The sequence below is a fragment of the Ornithodoros turicata genome, chromosome 3 (genome assembly GCF_037126465.1).
Source record: "Ornithodoros turicata isolate Travis chromosome 3, ASM3712646v1, whole genome shotgun sequence".
Taxonomy (NCBI): domain Eukaryota; kingdom Metazoa; phylum Arthropoda; class Arachnida; order Ixodida; family Argasidae; genus Ornithodoros; species Ornithodoros turicata.
The window spans coordinates 65,561,759-65,581,581 of record NC_088203.1 but is presented as its reverse complement, the minus strand read 5'-3'; the positions used below and the strand labels follow the sequence as shown (position 1 = coordinate 65,581,581).

At 45.7% G+C, this 19,823-nt stretch overlaps 1 protein-coding gene across 11 annotated transcripts in view; it reads right to left on the bottom strand.

The window, feature by feature from the left end:
• LOC135388552 (intersectin-1-like) overlaps positions 1-19,823 on the bottom strand; it is a 337,751-nt gene that overhangs the window by 153,954 nt on the left and 163,974 nt on the right. For all 11 annotated transcript variants that reach the window (XM_064618160.1, XM_064618162.1, XM_064618161.1 and 8 more), the window contains one exon: positions 4,114-4,252. In XM_064618160.1, coding sequence (XP_064474230.1) covers positions 4,114-4,252 — 139 coding nt within the window. The remainder of the gene's footprint in view (positions 1-4,113; positions 4,253-19,823) is intronic.

Sequence of the window (19,823 nt, the reverse complement as noted above, 5' to 3'; positions counted from 1 at the left end):
GGCAAGTAGCACTTGCTACTGCTGAGGCCTGACTGAACGTGTTAAGCCTCACATCTAGCTCTTCGAGCACTTGTAGATTCACTCGCCTGGAGATATCTTGCTGGATGAACGTCTTCTGGCTACCGCCGTCGAATAACCCCCGTATGTAGGCGGAAAAGTTGTCTGCGATGAGTCATGGTCTGAAGGTTTGCAGCAGGACGACGGCATTGTCATTCTCTTCTCCGGTACTGGATGTATACATGCTGGTGGTGTCCACAGCCTTTGTTTTGGCTGCTGCAGCTAACGCCACTCAGGGTCGCAGAGAGAAATGATGCGCCTGCCTTCGCACAATGAACAAGCAATCTTCCGCTTGCAGTCTTTGGTGCGATTGCCCTTAACAGTACGGAAGTGAGTATCTTCTTTTGCTCCAGATTTACGGGCGCCATGCAGTTACCCATTTCATGCCCTTCTGCATTACAGAAGACTCACCTTTTCTCTGTCTTTGCGGCCGTGTGAAGCACAGCAGCTGCTGGTTGAGTTCTTCTGGTTTGATGGCTCTTGGACTGCGTTGGACTTGAGCTGGGTTCATCTTCCTCATGCTGGCATTAATACTTCTTTCCCTGCTCTCCACTTCAAGACGGAGGAAGCTCAGTATGTTCGCCAGGTCAGAAGATGGGTCTGGCGAAGTGGTGTCCGTGTCATCAGGTCCTCGACTTCATGGACCCTCGCACATGTGCCCGGATCCGTGTGTGGACTGACGATAGTAGTCCACTGTAATCTCGTTGGGCAGAGCCTTTAGTTGGATGTCTGCCAACAATGTGAACACATCGTCAGTGAAGCGTCAGTGAAGTCCTCGTATATGTGTCTGCTTGTAGTCATACAAGCATCTAATTCCACGAACATCGTTCGAGAAAGGTACTCCGGGGAGTGACCGTAGCTTTCCGAAATGCTCTTGCTAGATTTTCTTGGGATCTCCGAAGCGACGGGTCAATATGTGGATTACATCCTCATAACATCCCTCCGTTGCCTGTAAACCAGCAATTGGTGCTGCAGGAGGACCAGACAGCAGAGTTCTCTCTCAGTATACTCTACTTTTCTTTGCCTCACATAGTGCGAGAGACCGCTCCCCCAAGGAGCGTGTTGCTCTTCAATCTTTGTCTTGCCTCATGTGTGAGGCTGTTCGTATGTGCGAAAGGCCGTCCCCCTAAGGGACAAGCTGCCTTACTTTGCATTGTTCGAGAGGCCGTTTCCTATAGGGACGTGCTTGCCTTCATCCTTTGTCTCGCCTCGTGAGTGAGGCAGGCCCTGTCTGGAAAGACAAACTGCCTCACATTTGCCTCACTTTGCGCAAGAGGCAGTACCTTTAAGGTTCGAGCTGTCTGGTTATGCGTCGGATGAGATTCCATTTCCGCAAGGGAAGAGCCGCCTTCCAACTTGCCTCGTGAGTGTGCGAGAGGCCGTTGCCTTAAGGAGCGAGCTGCCTGTCATCCTCCCTCACCATGTGTGAGGTGCAGTTGTCTGCAGTGTGGAGCTGCTTTGCACTGCATCGTGCGACAGCCATTGAGTATTGAGCTGACTGCATCTTTCCTTGCTTACTGCGAAGAGCCTTAACAATTCTAGCTGTACACTTGCACTACATAAGGTGTTTCACCCTAATTAAGAAACACTAAGTGCATACTGACTTGTTGGCACAGGAGCAATAGCAATTCAAAACCAAAAGCGCTCGATAGGACCACGCAGGGTGTCGAACCGAAAAGTTTTTCGTTCCGGTTTTTGTTCCGGTTCTATCATAAACGGTCCGGTACCGGTTCTGCTCCGGAGCAAAAAAATAACGGTTGATACCGGTTTTAACCGGTTCCGCTTCTGGTGGGCATATTCATTCCCAGAAAAAAAAATCAATGTTGCAAAATGTTAACCCGTTTATTCCGCATACATGATATTTAATATTAATAGGCAGCAGAGAAACTGATATGCTCCTGGTTCCTGTAAAAGAATGCTTTCTCCTCTCTGGAAGCGCATGATACAGACGGACTTGTTTGTCGTGATGCCATATGTAAAATACTTTCTTGCTGGATTGGTGCGATCGCGTCCCATCCGAATGCCTGTTGCTGCTTCCTCGCCAGCAAGCACTACCGCACAAGTACGACGCGAATCGAGGAACACCTTCACTCACAAATGCGCTTGACGGCTTCATTTTCTTTTCTTCGTGTCCTGTCCACAAAAGTGCCACTTCGCACGCGCTTGCCTCGCCGATACGTAAATGTATTCAACTTCGCTGCTCTCAAACAAGGGGCACATTGCGCGACATTACTGATAGAGAAGCCGTTTCACAGCACCCTTGGGTCGCTGTTTAGTTGAGGAGAGTTTGGGCAGATGGAATTAAAACAAACACTACGGCACATTGGTAGAGAGTCACAACCAGTCACACATACCTCTAAGTGTATGTGCGCGAACGATAAAACGTTACAGCCTAAGAGCCCAGGGGTCATAGTATACCGACATACATTGCACCGTAACCGTAACCCTCGTAAAGTATCCATGACATGACTTCAGACCACACGACGGCAGTTTCAGACCCAGTCAGTCCATAGAGTTAATGGTTAGGACTTGGGGACACACCTTGTAGTTTCGAAAGCACTCAAGTGGATCTTCAACACTTCGCCTCCGCAGACCAGGTATATGCTGAGCTCTGGCCAATGTCACAAGTCATGGTACAGCCCTACTCAAATTCTGACTAAATTGCAGGAGGGCTGGACCCTGGCTCTAATAGGGGTCAGAAAGACCTGATGACCAGGTCACCATTGTGGTTCCATGCTCATCCCAGCTCTGCCTGCAGAGGATCCTCTGTGTCCAGTGTCTTGTCTTCAAAGATACTTAAATTTGACGGAACCTCTCAGACACACGTCTCAGCTCTTAATTTCCACACGTAAACCCCACAGAGAAGCCCCAGAGACACAATGGACCTTTTCCGAGTAAGCATATGCGTCATGTTTTTAGGGTACGTAATCAGTGTCAAGGTTGTGCCGGCGGGCTGGGGCCCACGCAGGGCTCTAACGTATATATCACAGACATCCTGGCGGTGGAAGCGTCCGAAGACGTGACATGAAGCAAAGTTACCAAAACAAGAGAGCTCAAGGGGCATAAACATGCGGTTTTACAGACGCTGCGTGAGTCACACAACCTACGTGACATTAGTGCTTGGAATAGCCGGCCTAAGAGAGAGGGCTGTGCAGTTGGTACTGCTCACCAGTGTTGGGGGTAACTCGTTACCATAACAAAGCTACTTTTTTCGGTAACTTTTAACTTCCCTTGTTGCTTTTGAGCTCCAGTAACTTCTTGAGGAACTCATTCTTTTGTTAGGTAACTTTGTCAAAGTAACTTGGGGAAAGTTCCAAGTTCCTTTTCTTCAATTCTTGTCTACAAACATCGTTCCCTAGTGAGACGAAAGCCACGTGCACAATGCGTCTAACTCCCGTGTTGTTACGCAGTGAACGTTACCAATTCTGTTTTGGCCGTACCTTAGCAGGCTCAGGTGACGCTCATCATAGTGACACAGTGTATTTATAATGACAGAGGGTGCTGTGCAGCAGAATTAAAACTTGGCATGGTTCTACGACATGTGCATAACAACTAATGGAACCTATACTTTCAATGCCTGCCTTGTTCTCCCTTCAAGAACATTATGAAGAGATCGAAGCCATTAAAGCCCCTCCTAAACAAACACATAAAGGTATATAGGCTTCTTTCGTCATATCAGATATTGGTATAGTTTTCGTATATCAAAACTACTATAAAACATCTTGCACCACCTATCGTGAGATCAGTATCTGAATTAATTATAAGAAGGTCAAGAACTATATAAAAATTGTGTACTAGATAGCGAGTAACTTGAAAGTAACTTGTTACTTTTCCATGGTAGCTTAGGAACGTCAAGCTCATTTTCATTAACTTTGTTAGTAAGTTAGTTACATTTTGTGCACAGGAACAAGTTTCTTTTTCTAAGTAACTTTCCCATCTCTGCTGCTCACACCAGAGAGACATTAAAGCATTTTTCATCAGCTGCCCTTCTATCTAGAAAGATGTATGGCATTCGCACGGCAATAATAAGCTGTCTACATTCAAAGCTCTACATACTTGGCCAGGTTTCAGCTCCATGGTTGTTCCAGGTGTCAGAAGCTTTGTGCATTGCCAGCAACTGCTGCTTTTTCAGCATCACTTCTTGCATTAAGTTGTCATTCTGTTGTTCAAGAGTGTTCAATGCCTCTTTCAGATCCTGGAAGAAATACGTTGCAGGAAAAATATAATACAAGAGATCTGTTGAAGACAACACCATCATCACAATGTCGGTCTCTCTATATAAAGTAAGTTCCTATAACATAGGTACAGTTCCTGCTGGGCGTACTGTGTCTGAGTGTGTTTCCTTGGACGCTTCAGGACAAGTGTCGCACTGTTCCCTCTGAAGTAGGCCCAGGATGCACAATCTCCCTGAGCAACATGCCGCCACGCCGGCAGGCAGACTGCTTGGATATAGCACACCACCACCACCTACTAATATTTCAATTTGATAAATTGAAGTCTCGTACCAATTACTTAGAGCTTCAGACTCCCTTCTTTACTATTTTATTTATTTTCATGTACATCCATACGTAACATATACAGAGTGCTTCACCTAAAGCGATAAAAAAATTGTAACTGGTGACACACTTGCCAGATAATTGTGAGACTTTTGGTAGTTACATTCTGGAATCTTTTGCCGCCAGTTAGGAAGGTTTTGGACAATTTTTAATTGACTGCTTCAGGAAATAACATGAAGCTTAGCGCCCAGGTGCAGTATAGGAGCATCTGCATAATGGGAGAGAGAGAAACCCCAAATGGTTTCGGTGTTCCTTCTCCACTCGGCTCTTTCAGTACGAACACACGGATACAACTGCCGCCAACGAAGAGATCGGTCATCAACAATGAAAAGCTGTTCCTTGTCCAAAGAGTAAGTTCAGTAAGTGTTCAGTATACCTTGCTGTGTAGTAAAGTTGCAAAAGTAACTCCAAGCTGATTATCACAAAGTATTCACAGGGGATATCGCCTTCGTTCTCCCAGCACGTAAACACACTTTTTTCTTCAATTTATGCAGATTTTCGACATAAAAACTTGCTTCATTCAGAACACTCGACCACATAAGGAGGGAGTTCGTATGCACAAAGCAGTTGCAATTGCAAAGCAAAATTGTTCAGCTTGTAAAACCATGAGTGAATAGATGAAGCACATGGCTTTGAGTTTAGAATTCCAACAATGAGGGCGATGAGTTGCGGGTATTAACTGTTGTCGGCCAAGTAACTGTTTACTTCTAGCTTCCTGTTTACCGCATGTAGCAGATGTATGTAATTCGTACAAAGAAATGTATGCTGTAAAACACGGCATACGCTTGACGTTTCATTCGACCGCTTTCCGTTTGTGTCCGGATCTGGAAACATATGCTTCCTGAACTCTCCTGTGCTCTTTCATATCCAATAGTGTATAATGTACTGAATAGCCACGACAATGGGGTCGCATCAGCGCAAAGGGAGATCTTCACTGCCAAAATTTTCCACACCTTGTGTTCACAAAACACCTACCTGGCAGAGCTAGAGTACGAGCCACCAAATGAAAATTGAAAGTAGAAATGAGACCCACAGAAAAGGCCCAGAGGATGACATGATTGTCTCTAGTGACGCACATATGCAAGCTTGAATTTTTTACAAGCAAATCATCAACCAGTTTAAAACAAGCAGTGCAACATTGGAATCTGACTGACTATTCAACCAAATCCCATCAACCTGCCGAGACAAGTATTCTGGAAAGAACATGCCCCAATCATATGTGCCATTTCATAATCTTGATCTGTAGGAAGCACAGGAGCTCGAAAGGCTGACTCGTGGAAAAAGGTCTGTCAAACTGGGGATGAATGAGAGATATAGTAGGATAACTGCTTCCCACTTTGGTTACATGATTAGAAGAAATGCTCCTGCTGATCAGAAGTTCATTGACAGAATATTATCCAAACATTCTCACAGTACCAATATGTGAGGATAGGGCAAGAGAATGAGGAACCAGCTATCCACAGATACAGAGAAGAAAGAGGTCTACAGTTCTTTCCAGTGAGGTTCTGCGTAAATCCTGGGGTGCCTCATCTTGCTGCATCACCAGACGGTTTGGTGTACGACAGAGACACTAGTAGTTATGGGCTTGTTGAGGTCAAAACTCTAGCAAACGCCAAGGACGTTTATATACAAACTGTAGATGCTATTGCGTGCAACATGGCCCCGTTTGTGAAGCACAGAAAATTGAAAGAAACACACAAGTACTATTTTCAGATACAGGGTCAGCTTGCCTTGACAGGATTTTTGGGGTGTGATCTTGTAGTGGACATGACTAATGTCAATGCTTGGGGCAGTTGGTACATACTAACTTGGACTTTGACGCTGGAACAAACACCACAAACTGGACAGACAAATGAAGAAACACTGTGATGGTTGTTTGTCTGTCCGGTATGTGGTGTTTGTTCCAGCATCGTAAGTTCAAGTTAGCTTGTAGGGGATAGTGACAGAGGAAGCCCATTTGTATAAAGGATAAACGTTCATGAAGAATTGTGGAAGGTCACCATGCTTCCTGCACCGCTGAGGTTCTACAACTCCACTGTGAACAAGAACAAATCTTTAAATGAGTGACAAATGTGTGGAAGATTTTTTGTTTTTGAACTCCTTACGTCTGTAAACCATTCAACTCATTTTGTTACATACATGTCTCGGAAATGTATACATGATTTGTGAATCCAACATCCAACATCGAGTTAATAATGAGGACAGTGTTATCTATGTCATATTTAGGGATCACTCAACACATGCAATACAAACAAAAACTTTATTGAAGTTATGATAGTTGAGGTATGTAATACAACCAAACATGAACAAAGCAATCCGGCAACTCTAACATGTATGTATACAGGGTGTCCAAGAACACGTGTCATCGAATTTTAATTAAAAACTCCGCGACATAGAATCATGCGGTCACCGGCATTTGTTCTTACTAGGTTTTTGCCACCTCCTGATGCGCATGTCATGTAACCTAAGTTTAATTATGTAAATTTTTGCGAACTGAACTCTGAAAGTTGCCAAGTAAAGGTCATTTTTTTACCACATCCATGTGAAGAGCATGCCGAATTTACTGAAATTAATGATAATTGACAGGAATATTGAAGAGCTATTGTATTGGAAAAAACAGCTGAAAATCATGCTCTACGGAGCTCGCAGAGGATAGTGCGCAATGAATTTTTCAGGGAAATTATTGTCAGTTCGACGAAAGGAGGATGGAAACCCAGCCCACACCAGCATGTTAGAAAGAGATAACACAGACATAGCTTATCGCGTCCGGCTTATAGCTTTTTAATGAAAAATCTGTAAAAAAAAAAGACACGCTGCATAAGTAGAGCCAGATGTTTTCAGTAAAACCCAGTATTACGCAAATTTACCTCAGACTAGCACAGCTAATAATCGGGTTCACCAAATTTATACCATCCAGTTTCTATCTTTCTTGCCACAATTTCTTTTAGTTGGCTTTCAGTATGAGAAGTGGCACTCTTAAAGCCCTCTGGTGTGCACGCCCATCACTTGCAACATATGGACATAGGTTTAGGGGATTCATTTGGCTTTTGCATAGCATCTGCACGTGTGCTTCTGTGTTTGTAGCTTCTGTGCTTGCAATGGTCTTGTAGTTTCTATAAGTTATCGTGCGGCGAAAAATGAGGGTAAAAGGAAGTGTTGAGCAGTTGGCAGAATACGACAATTCGAAGACCATAAAGGGTAACCGCGTAACATGCTTGCATGTTGTCCCTACAACTTGGTACTTCCTTCAGATCCACCGAAGAAGCTGTATGGTCGAAGAAAGGAAGATAGATAGAATAGAACAGAATATAGGAAGAAGCAAGCAAGGCAAGGTATGCGCCAAAAAGGAGGCGAAAGGGTTGGCAACACTACTTGATGTTTGCTAGCGTCAACAAGACACAGAGAAAAATGCAGAAGATGTCAAAGTTTGCGCTTGTGTTGGCAAAAAAAAAACTGTGGACTGTGAACTGTTGATGACTACAAAGGACTCTGCTCTGTAGTCACAGACTGCAGCGAGCACCTCAAATAAGGGTTCGGACAGTACATGCGTGAGTACCCTCCCCTTAGTGTTGAACATGTAGTTCTTACTACTGGAAGTCGCCCACTGCTTGCTTCTGCACCATTGTCCCTTAACGTTCTCGAAATATTCTTGTCTTCTGAACTGAAGTTGTGACATAGCACAAAGTTCCTGCAAATTGTGTTAAGGCTACGGTCCCACCATTTCCCTTCCTCATCACGTCGAATCAGCTGTTACTACGTGGCGCCACCATCCTTATCTTGTCGATTAGCGGCCAGCAGGAACTCTGCTTTCCCCAAACAGGTTCCCTAGAAAATCTGTACTGTCAAAATAGCCCTTCGGACTTGGGCTACCCCACGAGCCTATTATCCCTTCACAACGGCAGGAGTCAAGGGCGTTGGCAGACGGAAGGAACGTTTTACGGAAGGTTTTCGAGATCCTGCAACGCAAAGACCGGAATACTTCACACTGAGGCAGTATAACAGCATATGCCTCATGTAATGCATGCCTCAGTTTCTAAAAAAAAAGTAAATTTCATCACGATTTGCTATCGCTTGTTTTATCTCTCTCTATTTTGTTTTTCTTCTTGCTATAAAAAAGGATTTGTCCGACATACTCCTTTCAATATCAGAAAGTGCGACGGTAACTTTTGAAAAAAAAAGAAAAGGAAGAGGAGAGAGAGAGAGAGACAGATGCGTAAAACGGCGAAGCTAGGAAACAACTGACCTGTCTTCTTCATATTTTTCGATTTTTTCTGTTACGTGTTAGCAGCCCAAAGCAAATGGGGCTATGAGCAGCGTTTCTTTTCTCACTGTTGTTTCAGATACCTGTTGTTTTGCTTGTTACCTTGCTTGCTTCAGCATCGAGATAATAGTGAGTCTTCCTCGTGTGGCTGCTTGATAGAATTTGAAGGCGAACGACAGCTTTTAAACGCCAGACCCACAACCCCATTATACGCTTGTAATGGGGTGTGGGAAACCCTACACACGCTTTCTATTTGTGACAAAAAGAAGAGAACATGTTGATTTGGCAAATTTGGAAGTTTAGCTATTGAAACCAAATTTCCGGTCACAGGCGCGTATGCTCACTCACACACACACAGACATCTTTCTGTCACTGCTGGAAAGGGCATGAGCTAACGTGCTCATGCACGAAGTTACTGCAATAACCTCTGTTATTGCAATAAAATGTACAGAAGGTACAACAGCATGCATATACGTGTGTAGACAAGACTGTGTGTTGCTATATGCGTACGAATTGATATACCTGTTCCTGCAACCATACGGTAGTGTAATATATAATGATATATGATATGAAATATAATCCATTCTTAGTCAGGCGTTTGCTATCGAGGTCCAACCAAGGATGTAATTTGCAATCCTTGAATGAATACAGTATAGAATTGTGCCGTATGGATCACTAATGTAGCCAGAAAAAAGAAAAAAAAAGAAATTTGGAGGGGTTCGATGGGAACTTTACATGGGGTAGATGGAAAGAACGTTTTACGGAAGGTTTTCGAGAACGTGCAATGCGAAAGACCAGAATACTTCACACTGAGGCAGTCTCACAGCATATGCCTCATCTAATTTTATCAATTCCCCCTCCCCCTAAAAAAAGGTAAATTTTATTACGATTTGCTATCTCTTGTTCTCTCTCTTTCCTTTGTTTTTCTTCTTGCCATAAAAAAGGATTTGGACGACAGAATCCCATTGCGTACATAACGAATGTTTATCATGGTGCAGACTGTACCTGAATTCAGTCATATGCGATACATGACAGCACACACGTGCGGAATTCGGGGACGGGTTTTTCTTTTGTGTGTCTGTTTTTCTTTTGTGTGTCTGGCTGGACTCGTTTCCCTGTCGACAAACACACACAATAAGTGTGAAATTATACATACACACACCTTTATCACTCAGAAAAATGCGTAGCACGTCATAGCTCGAAAACGATTACCCGTCCTTTTGGTGTTTTTCTCACTGTTGCTTCGGGTACCTGCTGTTTTATTTGTTACGTTGCTGCCTTCATCATCTGAATTATTGAGGAGATAGCTAGTCATCCTTGTTTCGTAGCTTGATGCACTTTGAAGGCGGACGACAGTCTGCACGCCTGTTTCTGCATCACCTTTTAGCCATAACCTTCTAAGCGGGGAATCTACTTTGTAATAAAGTGTGGTCAACCCTACGTGCGCTTTCTACTTGTGACAAAAAATTACAGGACAGTTATGTAATACCCCTGTCACACTTGCATTTCGATCCTTCTCGAATCCGATCTACATCGAACTTCCCGAGCACGCTCGAGTTTTGACGCTGCTACACGGCCACTTTCAATGCGCATTGAATGGTTGACCTGTGCAAATGAATAAACGGAACTCATTAATTTCGCGTTTCCTATATAACAGCGATATTAGTGGTAATTTATCGTATACCGATGTAAGCATCATTTGTAGCTTCGCGCGCATGTCCGTCTTAAGTTATGACAGTTCACCGGGGTCGAGGATGCAAATGGCGGCCGTCGAGCCGTCTTGAAATTCTCAATCCTGTTATGGGAACTGTCTTGAGTCAAGCAGGATCAAAGTTCGATCCTGCTTGGAAGCGGCCGTGTAGCACCATCCGACCTGCATTGGGTTCAAGCAGGTTCGGTCGAGCAGGATCGAAAATGCCCGTGTGACAGGGGTATTAGTGTAACGCGAAGTTCAGAGTCAGTATGCATGTGGTGAAATGAAGCCGCGTGAAAGTGAAAAACGAGATAATCACATTTTGACTCAGCGTGGTTCCATATTATAGTACCTGCAAACAAATGTCGTTGATCGCACATTTTCCGTGACGCACTTTCCTTCTTTTACACTTTTGACATTGTTACTGAAACGCTGTGTGAGTGGTGCACAATGCGTAAAACAATTGAATAGACCGGGCCGCTGTGGCGTCGGTCATGATCTCAGTTGTCTCGTGTACGTAAACCCCCAATTATAGTAATTATAAAAATAACAATTGAATAGTAGGCTGCATATTCATTATTTATGGCCTGGCGACTGGTCTACCTGCGAAAGAGAGGTTTTTCGTCTGTCTTATGTCGCCTATTTTCCATATTATCACTTAAATTTTATGGGCGGCATTTGAGACGTTGAGCAGCAACGTAGTTGTTTTTGACGAAAACGACAAAGAGAGAGAGAAAAAAAAAAACGTGAGAGAGATGGAGGGAGGAAGGGATAGTACCTTCCACCAAAATGTGTCGCAGTCTATTTGGTCAACCCCATAGCATCTCGGGGTTGACCCCGAACTCCATACCTTACGAACTAAAATTGCCACCCCCTCCAATTGTCTTGATGGGAAAGTTATGCTACAACTTGTACAACTTCAGGAAGCTGAATTGCATTGTTGCATTTTTGGTGAAACGATATGCCATGAGAGTTCCTCCTGTGTCGCCAAGGTGTGTGTTGGGAGCGTGCAATCGGATTTTTGCAAGATTCACCTCGGTGGTGGCATTCGCTCCACGCTTTTTTCAGTTCTTTTTACAAATTATCAGGACTCGATATAGTCCTTTTCCTCGGCCTTGCGATAGTTCGGCTTCATGATATTTCGGCACGTAATTTTGAAAACAGCCACCCGGCCCCTTCCTAATTCCGATATGTTGTATACCGTTGCTGCTTTATCACCAGAAGCATCTCGAATCCGGGGTTCTCGTTTCTCTTCTTGTTCTTTATTGTTATTCTTAGCTTTAGTCTAATACCGTTTAGCGAGGAATGAATTGATTTTCTAATAGATCGGAAATGCAATATGGCAGGAAACGTAATGCGGACTTGGATAATTTTGGAGTGCCATTCAAGAAATCAAGGAACGAAAATTCGTTCCAAGCCCTCCTACGGATAAATGACGTTAGTCACGCACGTTCCGTAGCACGGTTTTCCTAAAACAGTTGACATGGTTCCAGAAATACCAAGTTTTTATTTTTATTTTACTAAGTTACTAACTAACTAACTACCATGTTTTTGTGGCTTCATAAGAACTATTAGCTGGGAAGCCACATATGTAAGGACGCGTACATGTTCACTCGCAATGGTCAAGGACGTCGGCAGATGGAAGGAATGTTATACGGAAGATTTTCTAGATCGTGCAATGCAAAAGACAAGAATACATAGCACAGAGGTAGTCCCACAGCATATCCCTAATCTAATTTTATGAATTCCCCCCCTCCCCCAAAAAACATAAATTTTATCACGATTTGCTGTCTCTTGCTCTTTCGTTCTTTTGTTTTTCTTCCTGCCATAAAAAAGCATTTGTCCGACAAAATCCCCTTGCCTACATAACGAATGTTTATCATGGTGCAGACGGTACCTGAATTCAGTCATACGCGTTACATTACGGCACACACGTGCGTGATTCGGGGACGGTTTTTTCTTTTGTGTGTTTGCGTGTGTGGCTGGACACGTTTCCTTGTCGACAGACAGTTCTGTGCGTAGCGGCGCTACTAGCAGAACAGCTGTTTTCGCTACTTTTTCAGTAGCGGAGGAGCGCTCGCGCTAAATTTCTAACCAATAGCAGAAAAATAATTCCCAGTACAAATTTTGGTAACGTGTCCGATGCTGTTACCGCTACCTTAGTGTGCAAGAAAAAAGAGGTAACTCGTATTCCACGCCATTTCACTTCGACAAGGCAGTATCCGTGTCACAATCCGGCATGACCAAAGGGATATTTTCTAATTTCTGTACGCTCTTATTCTGCCTAGAATCAAGTTTTCAGAACTGGTATCGACATTTTTCGTGCTTATTGTTCCTGCATGAAACAATATTTTATTGCCTAAGCGTTGTGTGGGCTCTACTCATCATGGTTACATGTTCGTCATAAAAAAAAAAAAAAGAAATGTCTTACGAGGCAGCTTGGCAGTAGCGCCGGTAGATATTTCCTTCCGGTAGCCGTACCGCGCTACGTTTTGGAATGAGTAGCGGCGTTTCAGAGGAGTAGCGAATAGCGGTACTCCGCTACCTAACTGCCGACCGAAGGGACAGGACGCAGACAAGCTGGTGCATAACCAGGTTCCTTCCGTTCGATTAGAAACAATGAAGCAAAAATAGAAAACATAAAGGAACAAGGCGAAGAGGCGTGTGTTTGGGAGACGGAAGAGAATTAGCTCGTAGCCTTTTCTGTGTTCACATTCATTGCCTAGCAGTGACAATTCTTTTGTAGGAGCCTGCTTGCTGCCCCTAACAGCTTTATCTAACACACAGGATGTCAGTGACACTTGCAGTAACCGAAGATGATTCAGCATGCGCAGCGAGGTGCGCAATTGCTATGATTCAAACCTATTGCGATAATTAGGTTCATTACAATAATTTTGTTGATGATACTGATTACAGTTTTATATTCCCTTGAGACCATGGCTGCTTGCGTACCGAAGATAGTGCTGCACGAAATGCTACAGTCGTTCATTGTGCCACTAGATTTGGTCCGCAGGCACACTACACGCATGTATTGCTCTCTAGGCGCAAACATAGGGTTCTACGATTTTTAGTTCGTTCACAACAACGATTATGAGCCAAGGCCAATATGTTAGGCCGAGGACACGTTGCGAGAATGCGAGAAAGACAAACAAGGAAGCACACAAGAGACACGTTTCGAAAGCCTTATGCATTCCCCCACAATTTTCTTTTATAATTAGACAGGTGGTACAACAACCGAAGGAATGTGAACGGGCACACTTTCCCATGATTTGTCTCGGTCATCTGTCCTCCTCTGGCTGTGCGTCATGCTAACCAGATTGCAGCAGGTCAGTGGTCGGAAATCTTGTGTAAGTTGGTCTATTTCCTGCTCTTGCATAACGCATTCCAAGTGTTAGAAGACTTTTGTGGGAGAAGAATCTATACGATAACTTTTCATGAGGACGTTGGAGAAGGTAAAAAAAAAAAGAAGACAAGAACCTAGGGTGAGACAAAAGAAATGTACGGGCCAAATTTCAGGTATGTTAGTACGGGGATTGTGATATTGCTATGAACATGCCCATGCTGAGTTCATCGTACTGTGGAAGCGGCCATTCGCTTGGCGAGGGTAAAACAACGGGATAAGGCAGTGAGGCAACTGTAGCAAACATAGAAAAAGAGGAGATGGAACACAGCCATTAGAAAATTGGTAAATGCATATATTGTTTATGATAACATCCGAGTCGAGCTGAACCGCATCACATCGTATGCCTGTCTCTTGGACAGCCGCAAGTGAAAGTTGGCACCACTGTGGTAATCTGAAAAAGGCAAAATGCACAAAAACTTGGCAATGCTCTCATGGGCAGAAATGAAATATCGAAGTGAGATATACAGCAGAAGACTGTTCCAAACCTAGACATCGCTGTCCAATCTCACCCTTTTACTCCTGTGCTGTACCTCAGACTATTTAAAAAAAAAAGAAAAAAGAATCATTGGGGGAGAGTCGTAATACAGGTTCTTCTCAGTCTTGTCCCCAGAGTCAAGGCAATGACAGTACAGGGTTAGTCTCGCTAACGTTACACATTTTGATCGCATCATAAAAATAGAAGACTGGGTTTATCCAACACCAAACTCTGCAGACTGGTAGCCATTTGTCTGAAGTTTTATTGGAATTTTTTTGTGAGCATTATGGTCCTGTAGAAGAAAGATTAAAAATCGAGCAAAATTTCACTCTATGCGTTTTCTATGGCCCATCTCACTCAAAAGCCACCATTTGCTGCTGTGTGCGCTTCATTTTCATTTCACAACACACAGGTGGCATCAGCATAGAGAACAAGACTGGAACAAGAGGATTGGTGCATAACGTCAGAATCGGCATGCCACATCGCTGTAGGCAGCGCTACGTGTGTGAAGTGATGTGAATGTGAAGCAGACACAAGAAAAACTGGCGGTGTTTGTGGGGGATAGGCCATTGAAAACGCATGAGGCGAGATTTTGCTTTATTTTTTATTTTCTTTCTACATGACCATAGCGCTTACAAAAAATTAGAATGAAACTTCCGATAAATTGCTATCAGTCTGCGGAGTTCCGGATGGGTCAAACCTAGTCTTCTATTTTTACAGTGCGATCGAAATGTGCAACGTTTGCTAGAATAACCCTGTTGACTAAGGCCACTGATGCCTAAGACCACACAAGGGGGGCAAAGGCCACATTTGGATTGCCTACGGAGAATAACAAATAAATAAGAGCAAGCGCACTGCACCAGTACAAAGTTACAATCACTTGGCTACAACTTACCGTTTCTCTCTTGCCAGCCGCCGATACAGCTTGCGGACTGATTTCCGACCGCAACTCCACGGTTTCCGAGGATTCTTGCACGGCCGTGTCATTGCCGCGCGTTTCCAGTTTGTGCGAAGCGGCAGCAGCAACTATACTATGAACGTGGCAGCCTACCGCAATATCAACAGTTCAAATCAGAACGCAACAGTCAACACCAGTCAACACGGCGTGGATGAATGCGTCTGCAGCACAGCCACAGCAGTATGCAACCAACGTGACGTAACGAACAGAAGTGACGCAAGCGCCACCTTTCGCAGAATACTGGAGTTGATCACACGGTAGTTACGTGCTCCGCCACGATGTGGCCACCGGAAATCCTATAATAGTGTCACGAAGCGAAATGGGTCGTCGAGTCGTCGAATAAACAGCGAACGGTTTATTAGACTACTTGGTAGCAAAACACAAGAGTGATAGCTCTCTGAACACAACTGAGTCCAAAGAATGAATGCTCCAGCTTGGAGCGCACAAGCATTTTAAGCGTCGCGCCGAAAAGTCTAGAAACAGCACGTGCGCTTGCCAGAGAGCAGACAATGTGTCTGGAAGCTTCTTGCTTCTTCTTCAGCATGTGCCGGGATGAGATGTACCGTTTCGTGCCTGCCCTGGAAGTTTCGCGATGATGATTCGTGGCATTGCCCCCTCCGTAGACGGGGCATCGTCTCGATGCCGTTTGTTCTCCTTTATTTTTCATATTGTTTCCTTCCAGCCAGTCTTCAGCGCTACCTGCTGTAGTACAGCTTGAGTCGAACGACGTGAACTATTTCAGTCCTCGGGGGTCGTCGAGAGGGAACGCTGCCCTCAGGTACCACTTCGTAATCCAGGTCTCCAATGCGTCGAAGTACTTTGTAGGGGCCGAAGTACCGCTTCAGTAGCTTCGCGCTCAGGCCTCGTCGTCGAATCGGCGTCCAAACCCATACCAAGTCGCCTAGACTAAAGCATATGTCTCGTCGGCGCAAATTGTATCTTCTTTCATCGACGCGTTGTTGTTGACCAATCCGTAGTCTGGCCAGCTAGCGGGCTTCTTCTGCTCGCTGTGTGAAGTCCAGAGTGTCGTTTTCCACATCACTGGGTTCGTGGGGCAGCATCGCATCCAGCATAGTCGATGCGTCATGGCCGTGTGCAAGGCGGAACGGTGTGAATCTCGTTGTTTCCTGGACAGCCGTGTTATAGGCGAACGTGACGTAAGGCAGTATTTTGTCCCATGTCTTGTGCTCGACCTCGACGTACATCGAAATCATGTCGGCAAGGGTTTTGTTTAGGCGTTCGGTGAGCCCGTTCGTCTGCAGATGGTACGCCGTTGTCCTCCGGTGAGCGGTGTGGCTGAGTCGAAGGATTTCTTGTGTTAGCCTGCTTGTAAATGCCGTTCCCCTATCGGTGATTAAGGCGGTCGGAGCTCCGTGCCATAGTACGATGTTCTCAATGAAGAACTTTGCCACTTCTGTTGCTGTGCCCTGTGGAAGTGCCTTAGTCTCAGCGTAGCGTGTCAGGTAGTCGGTGGCGACGATTATCCAACGATTTCCGGAAGACGAACGTGGGAAGGGCCCAAGTAGATCCATCCCAATCTGCTCGAACGGCACAGACGGTGGTGCGATTGGCTGCAGGTACCCAGAAGGTCGTACCGGCGGCGCTTTTCGTCGTTGGCATTCCCGGCACATCCTTACGTAATGGTGTACGGTCTTGGCCAGTTTTGGCCAGTAGTACTTTTCCCTTATACGGGCCAGTGTCCGGCTGTATCCCAAATGACCTGATGACGGTTCGTCGTGGCAGGATTCAAGAATCTCGATGCGCATGTCCCCAGGCACAACTAGAAGCCATGTAGCGCCTTGTGGTGCGTGGTTTTCTTTGTAGAGAACACCATTACGTAGTGAAAAACTTGGGAGGGATCTTCTAAAGATGGGAGGAACATTGTCGGCGCGGCCCTGCAGATAGTCGACGAGTGTCTCCAATTCGGGGTCGTTATACTGCTTGGTAGACATGGTAGCCGCGCTCATTAGACCGAGGAAGGTGTCGTCGTCCACGAGGCTGTTGTCCTGTCGCTGGAGTGGTGCTCGGGACAGGCAGTCGGCGTCGTTGTGTTTTCTTCCTGACTTGTAAGTGACCGTTACGTCATACTCCTGTAATCGGAGGCTCCATCTCGCTAGGCGTCCTGAGGGGTCCCTTAAACCAGCCAGCCAGCACAGAGAATGGTGGTCTGTTACCACCTTGAACGGCCATCCGTACAGGTAGGGGCGCAACTTTGTGATGGCCCATATGAGTGCAAGGCACTCTTTTTCGGTCGTCGAATAGTTCTTCTCTGCCTTGGTTAGCGTTCTGCTTGCGTAAGCGATGACACGTTCGACGCCGTCGTGAAGTTGAACGAGCACGGCTCCTAGACCATCGTTGCTTGCGTCGGTGTGTATTTCTGTTTTGGCGTTTGGATCGAAGTGGGCAAGCACGGATGCGGTCTGTAGACGCGTCTTCAATTCATCAAACGCCTGTTGCTGGGCTTCACTCCAGATAAAAGTGGATCCGTCCTTCGTGAGGGCATTCAGGGGTGACGCAATTCTTGAAAAGTTCGGAATGAACCGTCGGTAGTAGGCGCAAAGGCCAAGAAAGCTTCGAACGTCTTTCACGTTAGAAGGAACACGGTAATTTGCGATGGCCGCCGTCTTCTCGGGGTCGGGGCGTACGCCGTCGCTGCTCACGAGATGGCCGAGAAATGTGGGTTCCTCATGGCCGAATCGACACTTCTGAGGCTTCAACGTCAGCACTGCAGTTCTGATAGCCTCCAACATGTTCTTCGAATGTTCTTGCGACGACGACAACATCGTCGAGGTACACCAGGCAGGTTTGCCACTTCAACCCGGCGAGAACTGTATCCATAACATGCTGGAACGTCGCTGGTGCTGTGCAAAGGCCGAAAGGCATAACCTTGAATTCGTAAAGTCCATTCGGAGTGACGAAGGCAGTCTTCTCACGGTCCCGTTCGTCGACTTCAATTTGCCAGTACCCCGTGTTGAGGTCCATGGAAGAGAAAAATTTTGCGTTTTGAAGGCGATCGAGCGTGTCGTCGATGCGCTGTAACGGGTAGACGTCCTTCTTCGTTATCTCATTGAGTTTCCGGTAGTCGACGCAGAATCTGAGTGTTCCGTCCTTCTTCTTCACTAGTACAGCTTGGGACAAAAGTTTACGGAACACAGCACCTGTGTATTTCTTCATCGGAACTGCCCCCTGCTAGATATCAGGAAGAGATCGAATAAGAAACGGGTGGTATGCAATTCCATCCATCTCTCAGCATGCGTGTCCACTCTTGTTTGCTGATAGGTTGTCGCTCCATTGGAGAAATGCGACACCCCAGTGTTCCGTAAACTTTTGTCCCAAGCTGTACCACCGGCGATGCCCACGGACTGGTCGACGGCTGGATAATGTCGTCTCTTAGCATCTCTTCTACTTGCGCTCGGATCGTTTCTCGCTCTTTGCAGGAGACCCGGTACAGCATGCGGTGAATTAGACGGGCCTTTTCGTCGACGATGATGCAGTGCTTCGCAATGGGCGTTTGTCTTACTTTCGACGATGCAGCGAAGCAGCCACTGAAATCGTTGAGCATCTGGAGAAGGGTTTCCTTTTGAGTTGTATTGAGTTGAGGGTTTACGTCGAAATGTTCGGCCTCGTGTTCCGTGGTGACCACGATGCGAGCAGTGTCCATCAGGCAAACATCCGTGGTGGAGTATTGGTCTACGATGACGGCTATCTTCGTGCAGTTCGCCAGGTGTTGTGGCTCCGGGCGAAAATTTGTGACCAGGAGTTCGAATATTCCGTTTCTTACGGGCACAATTCCTCTTGCTATCCCAATTCCTCGTTCGAGGAGAAGTTGCGTGTTGCCTTCAGCCAAAAAACAGCCAGTCGGTGCTCTCTCGCACGTAGCGGTCACAAGGACTGACGACAAGGGAGGCAGGTTGACGTGCTGAGTCGTCACGGCAGTTACGTCCGTGTTTGCGCGTTTCTCCGGGGTTATTCGTGCCCACCACTTGTCTTCTGCTGTTTCCGGTGTTTTAAAAGAGATAACTCCATTGCGATGATTGCTTCGTTTTCGACTAGAAAGTCCATTCCGAGTATTACATCCCGTGGGCAGTTCAGCAAGACGGCAAAGCTGACGACGTACTGGATGTCACGCACTTGTATGACTGCCGTGCATCGGCCAGTCGGTGTTACGACGTGTCCACCAGCAGTGCCAATGTTAGGCTCATCCCACTTCGTTTGCACCTTGCGAAGCTTCTTAGCCAACCTACCACTTATAACAGAGTCGTTGGCTCCGGTATCGATTAACACAATCATCTCATGGCCGTCGATGAGTATTTTGAGGTTATTTGGTAATTTTTCGAGCGTTGTGTTGGTGCTGCGTTGCTGTTTGTCGAGTTGGAGGAATTGTAACTTGTCGTCGGTCCGCAGCTTCACCTCCCGGAGC